Genomic DNA, 16,286 nt, shown 5'->3' with positions numbered 1-16,286 from the left:
ACAGCAGGAACCTGGGTTGGAAGTGGAGCAGCCAGAACGTGAACTGGCACCCTATGATACGGGACACCAGCATTGCAGGTGGCAGCTTGACCTGCTACCCTATAGCGCCGGCCCCAAGTCACACTCATAAGACACACTGCCCTCCACGAAGTTTCAAGGCACAGATGCAAAACATAAAAATAAGGTGAATCTTTAAGTTTCAGTCTAAATGCAGACTTACTTGGCAGGAGGAAAAATGGTGTCAGGGAGCCGAAGGCAGCTTTTGGCAGTTCCAATAATGCCAGCAGTGCCTTCCTTGTGTGCTGTACCGTAAGATTACAAATGGGTCAACACATTGTTTAAGAAAAAACTGCCTCTCTTTCCCCCTGGTTTTCCTCTCGTCTGTAAAGTGTTGCTTTAAATATCGAGCACCTCTGTAACAATAGCTTGTCCACACTGCAGACCCACATGCTGCGGGCTTTCTCCAAATACACACTGCTGTCCAGTAAAGCAGGTCTGTGCTTCATCCTATTGGTTCACAGGGAATCCTCGAGTCTAGCAAATGGAATGAGCAGCGGCAGCAAGGACCACCAAGTAAGTCAGCAAAACAAGCCCGGCGTGGAAGTGTGTGTGCACTGAGGATTCTAAGAGAGGATCAGGTCTCACTGCCACCCTGAGGCTCCTCCTCATTCCTGGACCGCTTTCTCTTCCCATGGATTCGGCCTCTTTCCCTCAACTGACTGTGAACGAACTATCCTTGATTTACTTGACTGGTGTCAAGGCGGACAGAAATCTTGGGAGATTAAACAACACGATGATAGGAGAAAAAGACAGAAAATCACGTGACGTTTTCCCCTTTAGCTTGCTTTAAATAAAACCAGAAAAGTGAGAGAACTCGCTCACTCATGGTATAAGGATTGAGTCTACACGAGGCAAAACCACAGTTACTGAAAAGTATCAGCCTTTGCTGCAAGACTGGCCCGTGTTTTCACTCATGAAAACCTACCCAATGGCAATAAGTAACAAAGACATAAGGTTTACTCCAAAGACATTTACCTTTTATTAGGAAAGGGGAAAATGACTCGGGAGGTAAACCGAGGGCTTAAGTTAAATGTACCATGGCATGCCCAAGCAATGGAAGACTGTGCCATGGGTGTTTTGTTTAAAAAAAAGTCTAAATGGAAATAAACAAAACTATTAAGGCTATCTGATCAAAATAGCAATGTGTTGGATAATTAGTATATAATATTGTATGCTATTATGCTGTGTGTGCCACAAGTATATGATTCTAGCCTCCCCTAAATCATATGCGTTCAGCTTTGAGAGTTGACCTCTTGAGAAGTTCACGTCATCCTGCTACTTACTTCATGGTTAGGAGACCAGGTTGGGATTCCATGTGCCCAGCAAGTACCCGAGGACCATGAAACCCAAGCCATGTGCAGAAGGCCATCTCCCATGTCACAAAGTAGGCCACACTGCATTCAACGACGAATAAAATGCAGTTTGCAAATTTGTAGTAGTGATACTTTCAAGCACCATCTGCGCTGTTCTTGTTGCTTTCTTTTACTATTTCTGTTTGTATCTGAAGGTTGGGTCACAAAACCATAAGGTGCTGTATGTGTGCTTTGAGAGACAGATCACGTAGCATGATGATGATCCACGCCTTGCCCAGAGAGGGAAAATAGTAAGGAGAAACAATCAGATGAAAACATTGTATAACTTGAGCAAGTGGGATTTTATAGCTGAAATATATATATACATATATATATATACATATATATATATATATATTTGACAGGCAGAGTGGACAGTGAGAGAGAGAGACAGAGAGAAAGGTCTTCCTTTGCCATTGGTTCACCCTCCAATGGCCACTGTGGCCGGCACGCTGTGGCCGGCGCATATAGCTGATATATTTTGGACAACTACAAGCCTTCTTTAGGTACAATTCTTGCCTAATATTCATGGGTGACATTTAGTAGGCTTTTTAGTTGTTGGGGCAGGAGGAAGAGAGAAGAAAAGTCACTTTGCTTACACACCAAGAATAGTTGTGTGGGGGGGCTCCTGCTTTACCCAACGTGGACATAAAAATGAGTCGTGAATGGTTGTGTTATAGAAGTGCCATCACTCTACCACAATCTCTGTATCACAGCTTCCCAAGCTTGAATGCCCATCAACAAGAGGAGATCATGTGAAAAATGCAGAATTGGATTCAGCAGGTCTGGGGTGGGGCCTGGATTCTGCATTTACAGTCCAGTACACCATCAACAACACCTCCTTCAGGCGAATTGGCCCTTGGCGAGCAGGGGGAGGGGACCCTCCAATCTCGGGACACTGAGTACCTGCTAGAATTGGCTGCAGGAAGGGGACCAGACTGACAGCAGCAATGGTAAAGGTCAAATATAAGCCTAGGACAGCCTTCAGTGATCAGCATACCTCATGCCTCCATAGAGAACATGAAATATTTTTTAAAAATTAACGAGAGTGGGGAGAGGGAGAATCCTACATGTTATCCTTAGGTGTTTAAAAATTTATTTATTTATTTGAGAGAGAGAGAGAATGCTGTGATCTGTTGGTTTAATTCTCAAATGTCCACAGCAGCCACAAACTAGGAACTCCATCCAGGTCTCCCATGTGGGTGGCAGGAACCCAATTTCTTGAGCTATCACAGCTGCCTCCCAGGGTCAGGGTTAGCAGGAAGCTGAAGTCATGAACTGGAGTTGGGTACTGAACTCACTCTGATATGGAATGTATAAAACATGTATCTGAACTGGCATCTTAATTTTTAGGCCAAACACCGCCCCGTGCATGTTATTTTAATCAGAAAATTGAGTACAGCTTGAGTGTCCCTTTTCCAAAATTGGAGTTTTAGATTTCAAATATTTTCAGTTTTGGAATATCTGCATGTAGATGATGAGAATATATTGAGAAAGGAAAACAAGCTTGCACACAAAATTCATTTATGCTTCCCATAGCATACCTTCTACACATAGCCAGAAGGTAATTTAATACAGTATTTTCAGTACACATGTGTTTTATGTGCAACTCATTACATGAGGTCAGGGGTAGAAATGGACACATGTGGCTTCATGTTGGCTCTCAAAAAGTTTTGGATTTTAGAGCATTTCATATTTCACATTTTTGGACAAGGGATGCTTAACTTGTCTGTATGAACTAAGAACTGAGCACAAATTAGCCGGCTGCTCTTAGGCAGAGCTGTCTGAAGAACACGAAGTGGGCAGGAACTGGAGCACAGTGGGTTAAGCACCATCTGCAGCGCTGGCATCCCATATGGATGCTTGTTCGTGTCCTGGCTTCTCTACTTCCAGTCCAGCTCCCTGCTAATGTGCCTGGGAAGCAGCAGAGGATGGCCCAAGTGCTTGGGCCCCTGCACCCATGTGGGAGACCCGGAGGTAGCTCCTGGCTTCTGCATGGCCCAGCCCCATCCATTGCGGCCATCTGGGAAGTGAACCAGTAGAAGGAAGATCTCAGTGTGCGTGAGTGTGTGTGTGTGTGTGTCTCCTTCTCTGTCTGTAATTCTGACTCAAATAAATACATAAAATAAATCTTAAGGAACAAGAACACTGAGCAATCCCCTTCATAAGCAGTGAGTCCCAGGTTCTCTTCGGATCCCCCACAATGGAGCCCCGGTGCAGGCCACACACCTTTGCTGGGAAGAAAAGCAGAGGGCCTTTCCTGTCGCTTGCATCATTTTTCCTGCTCTGGTTTTATCTTGGAAGCCTTGGGATCGGAGAAATTTTCCCAGTTCATTTTCTTCCTGAGACAAGACTGATGAAGACAAGACCAAAAGAAGCCATGAACAATAGCATTTTGCTCACAAAGAGAACGACAGTGACAAATCACAAGGTCCTCTCTCTTCCAGAGGCAGACACGACGAAATTAAATCCAAGTGGCAGGCTACAAGGTAGGTTCTGTGCCCACTCCCCCACCCTGCCAATGACCTTTCATGCTGCTCTTCCATTTACAATACGTGAGATCAAGTTCACTTGAATACATCTGTCAGTGGGTTTGCTGCCCTGTAATCAGAACCAGAAAATGACCTCTGGACTGAAAAGCCAGCCCATAATGTGCTGCTTCGAGCAGAAATAAAGGAGTTGGGTTTGTCAAGTGTGACTGTGGGAATCCTCTGTGGCTGCCTATAGTGCAGTGCTAGCTGCCTCCTGTTATTCCCTCCCGCTGACTTTTTGATCTCTGTGTTCTGAGTTTCATTCTACTCAATTGCAAAGTGTCTGAATACTTTTATCTGGGACACAGGATTTTGGCTGGGGGTGAAGATCCGTGGGTGAGGGCAGGTAAGTCACCAGGTTGACGACTTGCTGGATTCTTAAAATATGGCGTTGGAAGCAAATCGGAACTGGTTGTGCCTAAGTTCTTGGGCATTGTTTCTTCAGGGCAACCTCGGGAAAGGGATTTAGTTCACACTTCCCACAAACTGATTTGGTGGGAGATGTGAGAAGTCCAGAATTTCATCTTCTGATGTTTCACTTCTATTAGGAACACATCCAAAGGAAGTAGTGAGATGAGCACAGAGATATTCTGAGGCGCTGCAGAAAGCTCGTGAGAAAATAGAGTGAAAAGTAAAGTTAGGGGCCAGCACTGCAGCATAGCGGGTAAAGCCACTGCCATCCCACATGGGTGCTGCTTCGAGTCCTGGCTGCTCTGATCCAGCTCCCTGCTATTGTGCCTGGAAAAACAGCAGAAGATGATCCAAGTCCTTGGGCCCCTGCACCCACATGGAGGACCTGGAAGAAGCTCCTGGCTCCTGGCTTCAGATGGATCAGCCCAGCTTCCGCCATTGTGGCAATTTGGGGAATGAACCAATGGATGGAAGATCTCTATTTCTGTCTGTCTGTCTCTCTCTAAGTAAATAAATAAATCTTAAAAAAATAGTTTATTTTTTTGCGCAAAAATGTTGAAATCCATGCATGCTTTTGTCATTATATCCCTTTTCAAGGAACTTTTTAAAGACCCATGATTTGCATGGATTTTGAAACTGTTTTGCAACCAAAATAAGATTAACTTTTAATTATATTTTCCACAAACTTTTTGAAGTACTCCTCGTGTATGCAAAACTACTCATAGCATCATAATAACAAAACACTTTCCTTATACTGGGGCCTGACTGAATAAAATACAATGCGCCACACACATGATGGGCAAGGGAGTGTCCCAGACACATCCCAACAGCTGGGGCATAGACACAAGAGAGACACGGAGCTTTCTGAAATGCCTTTTCTCCCTCTGGACGCACACTATCAGTATCCTCTGGACTACCACTCTTATGTCACATTCTGCTCTGACACATTCGCGCTCCATTTAGAACTGCCTTCTAAACACTGCTGGGGTTCTTGTCTGCTCTTGTGAACCATGCAGGCCTCTTTCAGAAGGCACCCCATTCCTGACTGCCACAACGTCTCCAACAAGGCCCGCAGAAGCCTGGCCAGCAACCACAAATCCAAGGTGACAGCTACACCCACCAGGCCTCCTTATTCATCCGTGACTATGTTTTAACTCCAGTCCCCTGGGAAGGCACAACCAAGAGCTATCTTTAGAATCCACTTTTCCTGAGAGATAAACGATGCCCCTTCCTCTTTTCTCTCTCAAAAAACTAAGTTCACTGGTCATTGAAAAGCCAGCTCAAACACTACTTCCCCTGTGAGGTCGCTGATCCTGATGTCTGGCAGCAGCACCTTCAGCTGGGAGCTTGAGCACTCACTGTGGCAGCACGGGCTTCTGAGTGTGTGTGTAAGTGTGTGCATGTGTGCAAGTATGCGTGTGCATGTGCAAGTATGTGTGCATTGCAAGTGTGTGTGTGCAAGTGTGAGTGTGTGTGCATGTGTGTGTGTGGCCACTTCTCTATGCTCCTACAAAACTCCTTGCTTTCCAAGTCAGGACCTCATCCAAACTTTGTTTTCCCCAGGACAAGCATAAAATCTTCTATTTATGGCACTAACTAAATGCTTGTGAAGTTGAATTAATGACAAGTTTTGCTTGTTACCTTATGCATTTTATTTTACTATAAAGTGTTATTTCATATTTATACCATGGTTGGTGTATGTAACCTAAAAAAATTCCTCCAATTACATGGGTTTTTTGTTTCTTAATATTTCCTGTTCCTTCTCTCCATTGACTAATGCATGACTCACTCAACTTCTTGATGATTCTTTCCCTATAGGGAGCACTTTCTTATTTTTGTTCATCATGGCATGAGGCTACTGTCACCTTTTATACCTTGAAGCCACAAGCCAAACACAAATGAATGCACTTAGCTTAAGGCCAGGAAGAGACTAATTCATAGTACCTGAGTGGTTACACAGTTGGTGAAATGTGCTGTTTCCCAAATAAGCCCGAGTAGGTGGAAGCATTTTAAAATAATTTTTGCACATTTTCTGCACTTGAGGATTAAACCTGGGCTGGCAAACAAGCCTCACTCTAAGTGCTGCCTCTGATGATTGGCAGTGCTACTCAGAGGCACTGCACAGAAATTTGAGCTCCATCGGGCTCAAGGCTGGTTTTTCTGAGAAGGGATGGTCATTCCTTAATTCAAAAAATTCACACACTGAGAGTAATTTATAGGCGCTTAAGATTCAGGTGCAACACAGGCATCAGATAACTCAAAAATTTCTACTTGTAAGGTTGCACTTCATGGGGAGTTAATTCAGAGACAAAAACTTATTCATATTTAATTGCTGATTGGATGTTCAGATGTGCCTTTTAAAAAGCAACTAAAGAACCATGCAACCAATTAGCCTGACAGCATTAACTCACTCGGCAAGATTTACAGAGGATCCACTCTGTGCCAGGCACTACCCTTGCCATGGGGAATACAGTGATGAGCCAGACACAGGACTCCCTGCACTTACATTCAAGCAGGAGGAGATAAAAGTAAAGTAGTGATCACAAACATAAAACCCAAGAGGAAGGATGCCGAATGCGGCCACTAACGATGAAGAATAAGAGAAGGTAAATGGTAGCTGCCTTGAAGAATAAGAGAAGGAAAATGGTAGCTGCCTTGGGGTGGCCAGGAAAGGGCTTCCATGAGCAGGGGACCATTCAAGCGAAGCTCCAAATGGCCAGAGCCACTCTCGAGACTATCGGGACAGGGACATTCCAGGCAGGGGAAGACCAGGAGCCAGGGGCTGGCATTGAGCCTGTGACTGCAGAGTGGATTGAAATTATGCTTTTGCAAAAATTTAAAAGACAAAAAAAGGAAGGAAGGAAGGAAGGAAGGAAGGAAGGAAGGAAGGAAGGAAGGAAGGAAGGAAGGAAGGAAGAAGGGAGGGAAGGAAGGAGGGGTTTGAGGAAGGGAGAGAATGGGGGGGTATACTTATCTTCCTAGAACTGTACCTATGAAATAAATGAGATCTGTTCTCTTTATATTAATAAAAATTTTTTAAAAAGGAGGCTGGGCAAGGGAAAAGGTGGAGAGGAGAGTTGGGGCCAGATGGTGTCGTACTCAGAAGCCGCAGTATGGGAGTCTGATTCTGACTTAAGCACCACTGGAGGTTTTCAAAAGGAAGGGAACAATATGATCCAACTTACATTCCTTAAATTTTCTAACATCTTTCTTGACATAATACATTAGATGTATAGACAAATTATAAACACTATATGGACCCCATGCCATCCTTCCCCAGCTTTCCCTAAATATTTACATTGTATATAATCATGGGACAATGACCAAAACCAGGACACTAACATGGGCACAATATTGTCAATTAAGGTGTAGACTTTGTTTGAATTTTACCAGTTTTCCCATGTATGTCCCTTTTCTGGTCCAAGACCCATTCTAAGCCCCCACTTGGCACTAAGATACTGTTTCCCTTGTGTCCTTCAATTTGTGACAGTTTCTCAGTCTTATCTTTCCTGCGTTTGGCACATTTGAAGAGGCCTGGGATTATGGGTCTGGGGGAGAGACAGCATTTGGGGAAGTGTCCTTCTTAGGGCACCATATCAGGGTCTCTGTGTCAACACACAGTATCACTGGTGATGGAAACTCCACCACTTGGTGAAGCTGCTGTTTGCTGGCTCCTCCACTGAAAGTTACATTTTTTTCCTTTTACAATTATTAAAAAATTGGGGGTGGGGAGTACATGAGACTCTGAACATCCAGTTTCTCCCCAAACTTTCACACACTACTTGTGGCAGTCTTAGTGAATCTCACCTGCCATGACTCTCACTTGGCGTCTGTTTAATGGTAATATTGTAGCTCCCTCCTTCTTTCTATATTTATTAACTGGAGTTATTTTAAAGGAAGGGCTGTCATCCATCTATCTACATATAGACTTAATGGATACTTATTTTATCCTATAGGTTACAACTCAACAGTACCATCATTTATTTTGCTTGCTCATATTACACCATCGTTGACCACAGGTCTGCTCCTGTCCTTCCAACATGCCCTCATCTTGTTTCAAGGACTTGCTTACATGCTGGTTCTGCAAGACACCGCAGGCCCAACTTAAACTTTCCCGGCCCTGCCATTGGGAGCAATCACTTCTCCCAGCTGCGTTCCTTGTATTGGAGAAGGATACGTAGAAACCAAGATCTGGGTCCACGCCAGCGGACAGAGGCAGGAAACACACGGATGTACATTAACCCACGGACATGACAGCCCTATCTACATTTTAACTATCTGAACAAATATTTTAAAAAGATGATTTTGTACCTAGACCTCTGACGTCAGTGTATCGCCAGACTGTTCATTCTAGCCTTCTCCCTTTATTTGTAAGCTCTTTGTGCTATAGATAGCAGGCTCTCATTACCCACACCATATTAACTAACGTGTTCAATCTCAGTATGCACCTGAATAGTTTCAGAATTGCTGACCCACACCCTTAGAGAAGCAAACTATTAACCAGAGTGCAGCTTTCTCGTACAGCTTTTCTTGTGTTTAACTTTGGTTTCTCATAAAAATATGTCTTTCCAGAAACTGCTGAGATTAGTTCATCCTTCTCCATTCTCTCAGGGTGGTGAGGCCATTCATCTGTAATGTAATTAAGTTCACTTGATACTATTTGTATTCTACTTCAGATTCCATCTTCTTAGTTCCTGGTTGATCCTTAAGGAACTTCCCTAGCTCAATGGGCAGACTTCAAATTCAAGTGCATATGTGGGGGGTGCACCCCCATCTTCTTGCAAGAATGGCAGCACCCTATAGAAAGGCTTCTGTGCTCTGCTCCCTCTACGGAAGATTGTAGCCTCAAAATCACTCCCTCATTTCCTTTCTTTGACAGCTACATAGCAACACCCTCACAGCCACCACTCTATTTTTAGTCCTCCATCAAAGCTGGGATCTGTTTCAAGTCCAAGCAGTGCACAGCTCCTTCTACTCACTCCCACTGTGAGGGCTCACACGAGCCTAGTGGGTAGACACAAAAGGGCTTAGCCACAACCCAAAGCCAGGCTCTGCTGGCGCCACTGATGACTACTTCAAGGGTGGAGACTCTGTTGTAGGCCCTTACCTTACAACGTACTCATGAACCTTGGTGGTGCTCAACCATTACTCTAGTAACTAATCTGGGGTGGATCCAAGGGATGGATAATATTTGCTCAGAGAACCACTGTTTATAGAAACTTCACAAATACCCACCTTTCTTTACAGTATGCATAGTTTCATGCAAACAGGGCACACTGAACTTCCCAAGATTTAAAAAATAAATCACACCTTTCTAACATCTTTTCTTTTCTCCCACAAAGGAGAAAGTGATTCATTTCATGGTGTCTACTAGGAGTACTGTAGGTACAGAAAGAGCAATTTGCCAGTAAGTCAGTCACCCAAACACAGGGCTTAACTAAAGGAATAGTCTGATCAGGTTTAAAAGTGTACTCTGACTGCAGTGTAGCCAGTGGGTTGGAGGAAGCAGAAGTGGAGACAAGGAGACCACATAGGCACTGATTCAGCTGATGTCGTGGGAGGGGGACAGTAGTGGCCTGAACAGCAGGGGCAGAGAAGACGGAGAAAGGAAGGGAAAAGTGAGAACTACCGAGGAGGCGCAGTGGGCCAGCGTGTGAGGCTGATGGGGTGTGGGACACAGCAGTGGTGGGCCACGGGTCCCGTTTCTTCATTTGCCCCTAGCTCAGGACCCTGGAGTTAGGGACCTGGAGTTTTAGTTAAAAACACTTGGTAAACATCATCACAGAATTTACAAAATACTGCATGTAAATTCTATGATTTTTGAACTTCCTACAAATAGCTGTCTTAACATAGTATTATGAAGGTAAAAAATTTACAAACTGCTGATTCGTGATTATCAGAAAGGCGTGGTAGTCAGCTATAGGACTTCCCAAAGTCTAGCCTCATAAATATGGAAATGACTATTAAAATGACCTACAAATGGAAATTTATGAACATAGTAATATATAATTTGATATTTGTATTTCAAAGCTAATTGTTGGTAAGACTTTTAAGACAGAATAACCATATGAAACTCTTGCTCCCTGCTAAGCTGATACCCACGAAATGTTCACAAGGAAGTGATATCAGCAGAACACCATCAATTAATTATATGCGTCTCTCTCTCTGACCATTTTTAAAGGAACAAAACTGGCTAGAAGGGAGCTTAGGCACTCAAATAAAAGTAACTCAAAAAGTCCAAGATATAAAATAGAAAATTATTCCATCATATGGAAAGTAAATGGTATGTCCATATTTATTTGGACATATTTATCTTCTTTGAAAACTAGATAGCCTATGTAAACTATTAGTAAAATTGTTAGAGGTCCCCTTCCTTACCTTTCAAAAGCAAAGACAAATATGCCTAGTTTCCTAATCATATTAAAAGACATATTATAGCCAAACACTCATCCATTTCTCACTTTCTGATTAATACTCATACTTTGAGCATACTTACAACATATCCTCTTTTGATAGAGTACAATTGCTTTAGACAAGTCCAAACAGGTTCTCTGAATTGAGTGAAACAGCTATAACAAAAACACAAACAAAATGCTAAATAAGACAGTGGCAAAATAAGGCAAGAATTACATCATACATAACCAGAATGTTTGAATTTCCCTCTAAAACCACAATCATCTAAGTGTGCCTGGTTTACACGGTAGAACATACAGAGACCAGCACCACAGACCTTAAATATCAGTCTATATTTATTGGAACTCATTTCTCTGTGATATAAATTAAGGTCTGCAGAACAATTATATTTTCTCCAGACTATTGAAACCATAGCTGAAAAACAGAAATCCTAAGAGAAGGGTACAATTAGGGGACTTGGTAAACCAGAGATCCAATATTCATTCATAATCAAATTTACTCCTTTTACCACTTGCTGTCTTTTCTTTTTTAATGCAGGATCTGCCAATTAAGTTTCATATTTAAAAGATGACATTAACTTATTATGTGACCCTTAATGCATTTTATGACAGGCTTAAACAACTGGATAAAGAAAACAAAAATCAGTCAGCTGAATGCTGTTAGGAGGCATCTGGTAGAAACGTGTTCAGCTGGCAGTCCCCATCACTCCTTATTTACCCAATGACTTCATAAAACACACAGTGAGGGACGTGAAGGCCACGCTCTGTCCGCACAAGAGGCAATGGGGGAAGGCAGGTGGGGCTGCACTGAAGGGAGCCCAACTAGATTTTAACTCGCGGTTATCCTGCTCTTTTGTTTAAAAACCAACACAGCTCCAGAAAAGCCAGAACCAACTTCATACATTTTCCACCCTCTGTCCTACAACTCAGAGACCAGGGCTTGTACCCAATAGAAAAACTGGCAGGAGGCGGTGTTTGGTGCAATTAAAATGCCACTTGGGACACCTGCATCCCCTACTGGAGTGCCTGGGTTCAAGTCCCAGCTCTATCCTGATTCCAGCTTCCTGCTGATGGACAATCTAGGAGATGGGACGTGATATTCAAGTGCTTGGGGCCCTGCTACCCATGTGGAAAATTAGGAAGGAATTCTGGGCTCCCCTTGGTTGCAAGCACTTGGGGAGTGAACCAGCAGACAGAAGAACAATCTCTCTCTTCCTCTCTCTCTTAAATAAAATTTAAAAGAAAGAAAGAAAATCTAGAAGACACACACTGTGGCTCTGCAGAGCCACTCCCTGAGACAGGGCAAGGATTTCCCTCTTCCTCTGTTCTAGTGTCCTGGCCATGGTGTCATAGAATTTATGCTCTGGTATCAAAAAGCACTTCCAAATTTAAGTGAAAACAAATGACTACTTCATTATCAATCTGACCAAGTTATCTAAGAAAACTGGATGCATGCAGACATTCTTAGAAGATTAAAGGGGCCGGGGTTGTGGCTCAGCAGGTTAAGCTGATGCCAACACACCAGCATCCCATACCAGAGTGACAGTTCAAGTCCTGGCTGCTCCACTTCCAATCCAGATCCTTGCTAATGGGCCTGGGAAAGCAGCAAAAGATGGCCCAAGTGCTCTGACCCCTGCCACCCATGTGGGAGACCCAGATAGAGTTCCAGGCTTCTGGCTTCCTCTGCCAGTGCAGCCATTTCGGGAGTAAAGCAGTAGATGAAAGATCTCTTCCCATCTTTGTCTCTCCCTCTCATTCTGCCTTCCAAAGAAATAAAACAAATTTTAAAAAACATTTCCTAGGAATGTTTGATAACACTTGATCATAAGGAATACATGCTTATTAATTCCAATTGTATTAAATTGCATCCTTTACCTATTTGGAAAGAAAAAAGACTACCAGGCACCATACAACAAAAAGAGGGAATCAGCAGTCTCCGTATGTTCCCTGGCGAATATCCTGTTTGCAAACCACCTCCCATAATGCCAGTGTGCAGGCACCCGGGTGGGGGTGGGGCCTCTAAAAGCATGCTTAGGAACTGTTCTCACCAGTCACTTAAAACTTGAGGAATGTCAGGGCCAGCACTGTGGCGCAGCAGGTAAAGCTGCCGCCTGCAATACCGTGATCCTATATGGACGCCGGTTCAAGTCCTGGCTGCTCCACTTCCAATCCTGCTCTCTGCTATGGCCTAGGAAAGCAGTGGAAGATGGCCTAAGTCCTTGGGTCCCTGCACTCACCCACGTGGGAGACCCAGAAGAAGCTCCAAGCTCTTGGCTTCAGACTGGCACCGCTCCAGCTGTTGTGGCCTTTTAGGGAGTGAACCAGTGGATGGAAGGCCTCTCTCTCTCTCTTCCTCTCCCTCTCCTTCCCTCCCTCCCCTATTCTCTCTGTAACTCAGCCTTTCAAATAAATAAATACATCTTTTTTTAAAACTTGAGGAATGTCTTAAATGCAATAATTACACAGCTCTGGAATGTTCAGTCCCATGGGTTTCCACAATTGTGCACTCTCACATAACCACAAGATAAACATTTCCACCATGGGGGTCAGCCCACCCTATCCATGGGGTCAGCCCACCCTGTCCCCGGCAGCCACTGAACGACTTGGCCACCATAGGTCTGCCGTGCTGGCTCTTGACTGCGGGGCTGGTTTTTGAGAAAATGATGGCATTAACAAGCTGCATAGACAAATATTAAAACCTAGCACACCATTTCTATATTAACTTCCTGACAGGCTGCAGCAGAATTCAGCTATTCTAACTTGGCACACAAGTTTTCTGTGGCAGCAGGACACAAGTTCTCAGTGCACCAGCCAGCCTCCTTGGGATATCTCCATGTCAGAACACATCCACACGGTTTGCACATCATTTTTGTGTTTTTCACTGATGGAATCCACTCTCTTTATACATGTTGTCATCAGTGTTAACATGTCTGCCACAGAAACCTTATCATTTGTAAAATCAAGAATCACAGCTAAGTCCTTTACACGCCATGGGCCTAGGACAGCAGCGATTTGATCAAAGTACAACTCAGTAACAGTGCTGCTGCAAGAGGCTACATAGAAATATGTTTAATGTACTAGTAAGTCACAAATTAAATTGTTTTCAAATAATTCTTATGTTGACGAGGTTGTTAAGAAGAAAGCTTAGAGATGTAAGAAGCATGTATAACTTATAATAATTTAAACTGTATTTAGAATACAAAAGAAAGAACAGATGCTTCCAGGTTCTATCTTTCCCCATCACAGGAAACTCTTTCGGAACACCCTTGTCAAATCCAGCTTCAATTTCAAAATTTCCTATTACAGAAAGAAGGAAATGGTTGAGAACCAACATGGATTGTACCATCATGTGTACTTCTCCAGTTGGTACCTACTGAATGCGTATGGTGTGTCTGGTTGGGGATACAGTGGTAAATAAAGCTAACATGGAATCTGACCTTATAGTACAAGGAAGACCAGCAAACAAGTCAACAGTTAAGACAATGAGTACCATCAGTAAAACTAAACAAGGCCATGTTAGGCAGTGAGCAGGGGTGGTGTGAGGGGGTTGCATAGGCAGGAACCTTAAACAGCATATGCAGGTAAGGCTTTTCAGAGTGGCCTTTAGGCTAAGACACAAACCGAGAGGCAAGGACAGGATAAGTAGGGTAAGTGTTGCTGGAAAGAGGAGGCAGGGCCAGCTAAGTGAGGAGCTTTGCTAGGTATTAGAGATGATGTATGGAAAGTATTCTTCATGGCCTCCCAGACATAATAAGCACTCAATAAACACTCCCCATTGCCAAATGGCATAATTTAATCTTCATACCAGTTAGAATAAGAAAACAAGGATAAAAGAAATTAGGTAGTTCTCCCATGGTTTTAACAGGTAATTGGTGGAAAGGTAGCCCAGCTCTATCTGATCGGGCAGGGCACCCACAAGTCTCAACGGCAGCCCATCTCTCACTGGGCAGTCTAAGCACTAGAAAGTTCTTCCTGGCTCCGGTTCTATCCTCAGATGAACAGAATGGAAGTCCTTCCTCAGCAACGAGGACGTCCCATTTCCCCTCTCTGTTCCAGGGTAATCATGGCTCCCACTACCCTGGCCATCCTTCTGGGAGAGCCTGAACTTTTTCTTTTAGCCACATTAAATGTTCAGCTCATTAACTTTAGTTTACAGATTAAACTTTGAGATCATCTGGAATTCTTACCAAACCATCTAATATTAATCCCCTCGGTGCCTTATTCTACAGGAAGTGATAATTACACTTTCAAAATTTAGATCTAAACTATCAGGTGAAATGTCCATCAAGTCAGGAGTTAGGGGACCTTCCACCAGTTGTACCAACACTCTAGATCAACCAGATACAAATGCAGCTTACTGTATTACTAACTGGTCTGACGAAACATCTGAGTTAATTCATTCTACAATTTTCTACACTTCAGTATCAACCACATTGGACTCTACTTTCCAAGATAATTTAACTATGTCTTTTTTTTTTTAAGTAAACATTTGCTTAACCTTAGTCTTCTGAAACAGTTCCAATGCTGATTCCTGAGATCTCAGCACCAGCTCTTGGGATGTATTATTTTCCTTCAATCAACAATTACTGAAAATTTACCACATGCCATGCAACCCAACTAAGTGTTTGGGAAAAAAAAATTACTGAGGTATGCTGGTCATTATTTGAGGATGTGTAGGTTTCAAAAACTATGCCGGGATTGCATGGATACGATGCTAGATTTTGCTCATTACCAAATGAAGTGCAGCAAAGTGGCTGCATTGGGGTTTAGAATAAAGACTTCACCTCTAGTTTGGCATCCAGGTCTGCGTCAGAGGCGACAACATGCTCGTCTTCCTTCTTCCCTGTGGCTTTGATGAAAGCCTGCTTCGTCTCCCAGTATTTCTGCTGCATCTTATTTACCACTGATTTATCCTGAACATATCGATCCTGGAAATCCCACGAATAACTGAAAAGAAACAATCAAAGAGCTAATTTACTATGATCACCATGATTTGGTGTGAAAGCATTTATCTAAACCTATTTTCATTTACATCGTCAACATTCATAAACACGTAAGCGCTTTCTTAAATGGTCATTATACCAACTTACTCTAAAACCTTAAAAGTTAGAGGACATTCCACTGCTCCTCAGAAAAGTGAGAAATTAAACAGAGGATTTAAGTGTCAACAGGTTGTTAGAAGTAGAGAAAGTGAGGCCAAGCCAGGTGTGGTGACCAGCCTGAGACACCCCCAGGGAGTCAGATAAGATAAAGTGGGCCGTGAACATGCATCCACACTGCATCATGGCCCACACTGCATCATGGCCCACACTGACAGGCTGGCAGCAAAGTAGAGACAAGGGGCTGGGAAACAGCTTGGTAAAATCTGTGACAGAGGCATCTAAAAGAGACTGATGGAACTGGAGAGTAGAATGGTGGCTCTCAGAGGTGGAAGGTTAGGGGAAATGGGGAGTTGCTCCTTAATAGGACCAAAGCTTCAGCTATGCAACCTTAAGTCCAAGAAACCTGCCATACAACAC

The 16,286-nt window shown here is 43.4% G+C and overlaps 1 protein-coding gene across 4 annotated transcripts in view; it reads right to left on the bottom strand.

The window, feature by feature from the left end:
* The window catches only part of ICA1 (islet cell autoantigen 1), a 147,614-nt gene that overhangs the window by 109,701 nt on the left and 21,627 nt on the right, over positions 1-16,286 (bottom strand). For all 4 annotated transcript variants that reach the window (XM_062179033.1, XM_062179035.1, XM_062179036.1 and 1 more), the window contains 3 exons: positions 15,552-15,714; positions 10,851-10,923; positions 3,642-3,765 (listed from right to left, as the gene is read on the bottom strand). In XM_062179033.1, the coding sequence (XP_062035017.1) occupies positions 3,642-3,765; positions 10,851-10,923; positions 15,552-15,714 (360 nt within the window). The remainder of the gene's footprint in view (positions 1-3,641; positions 3,766-10,850; positions 10,924-15,551; positions 15,715-16,286) is intronic.

The sequence above is a fragment of the Lepus europaeus genome, chromosome 20, assembly GCF_033115175.1.
Source record: "Lepus europaeus isolate LE1 chromosome 20, mLepTim1.pri, whole genome shotgun sequence".
NCBI lineage: Eukaryota > Metazoa > Chordata > Mammalia > Lagomorpha > Leporidae > Lepus > Lepus europaeus.
This window is presented reverse-complemented; position numbering and strand designations above follow the sequence as displayed.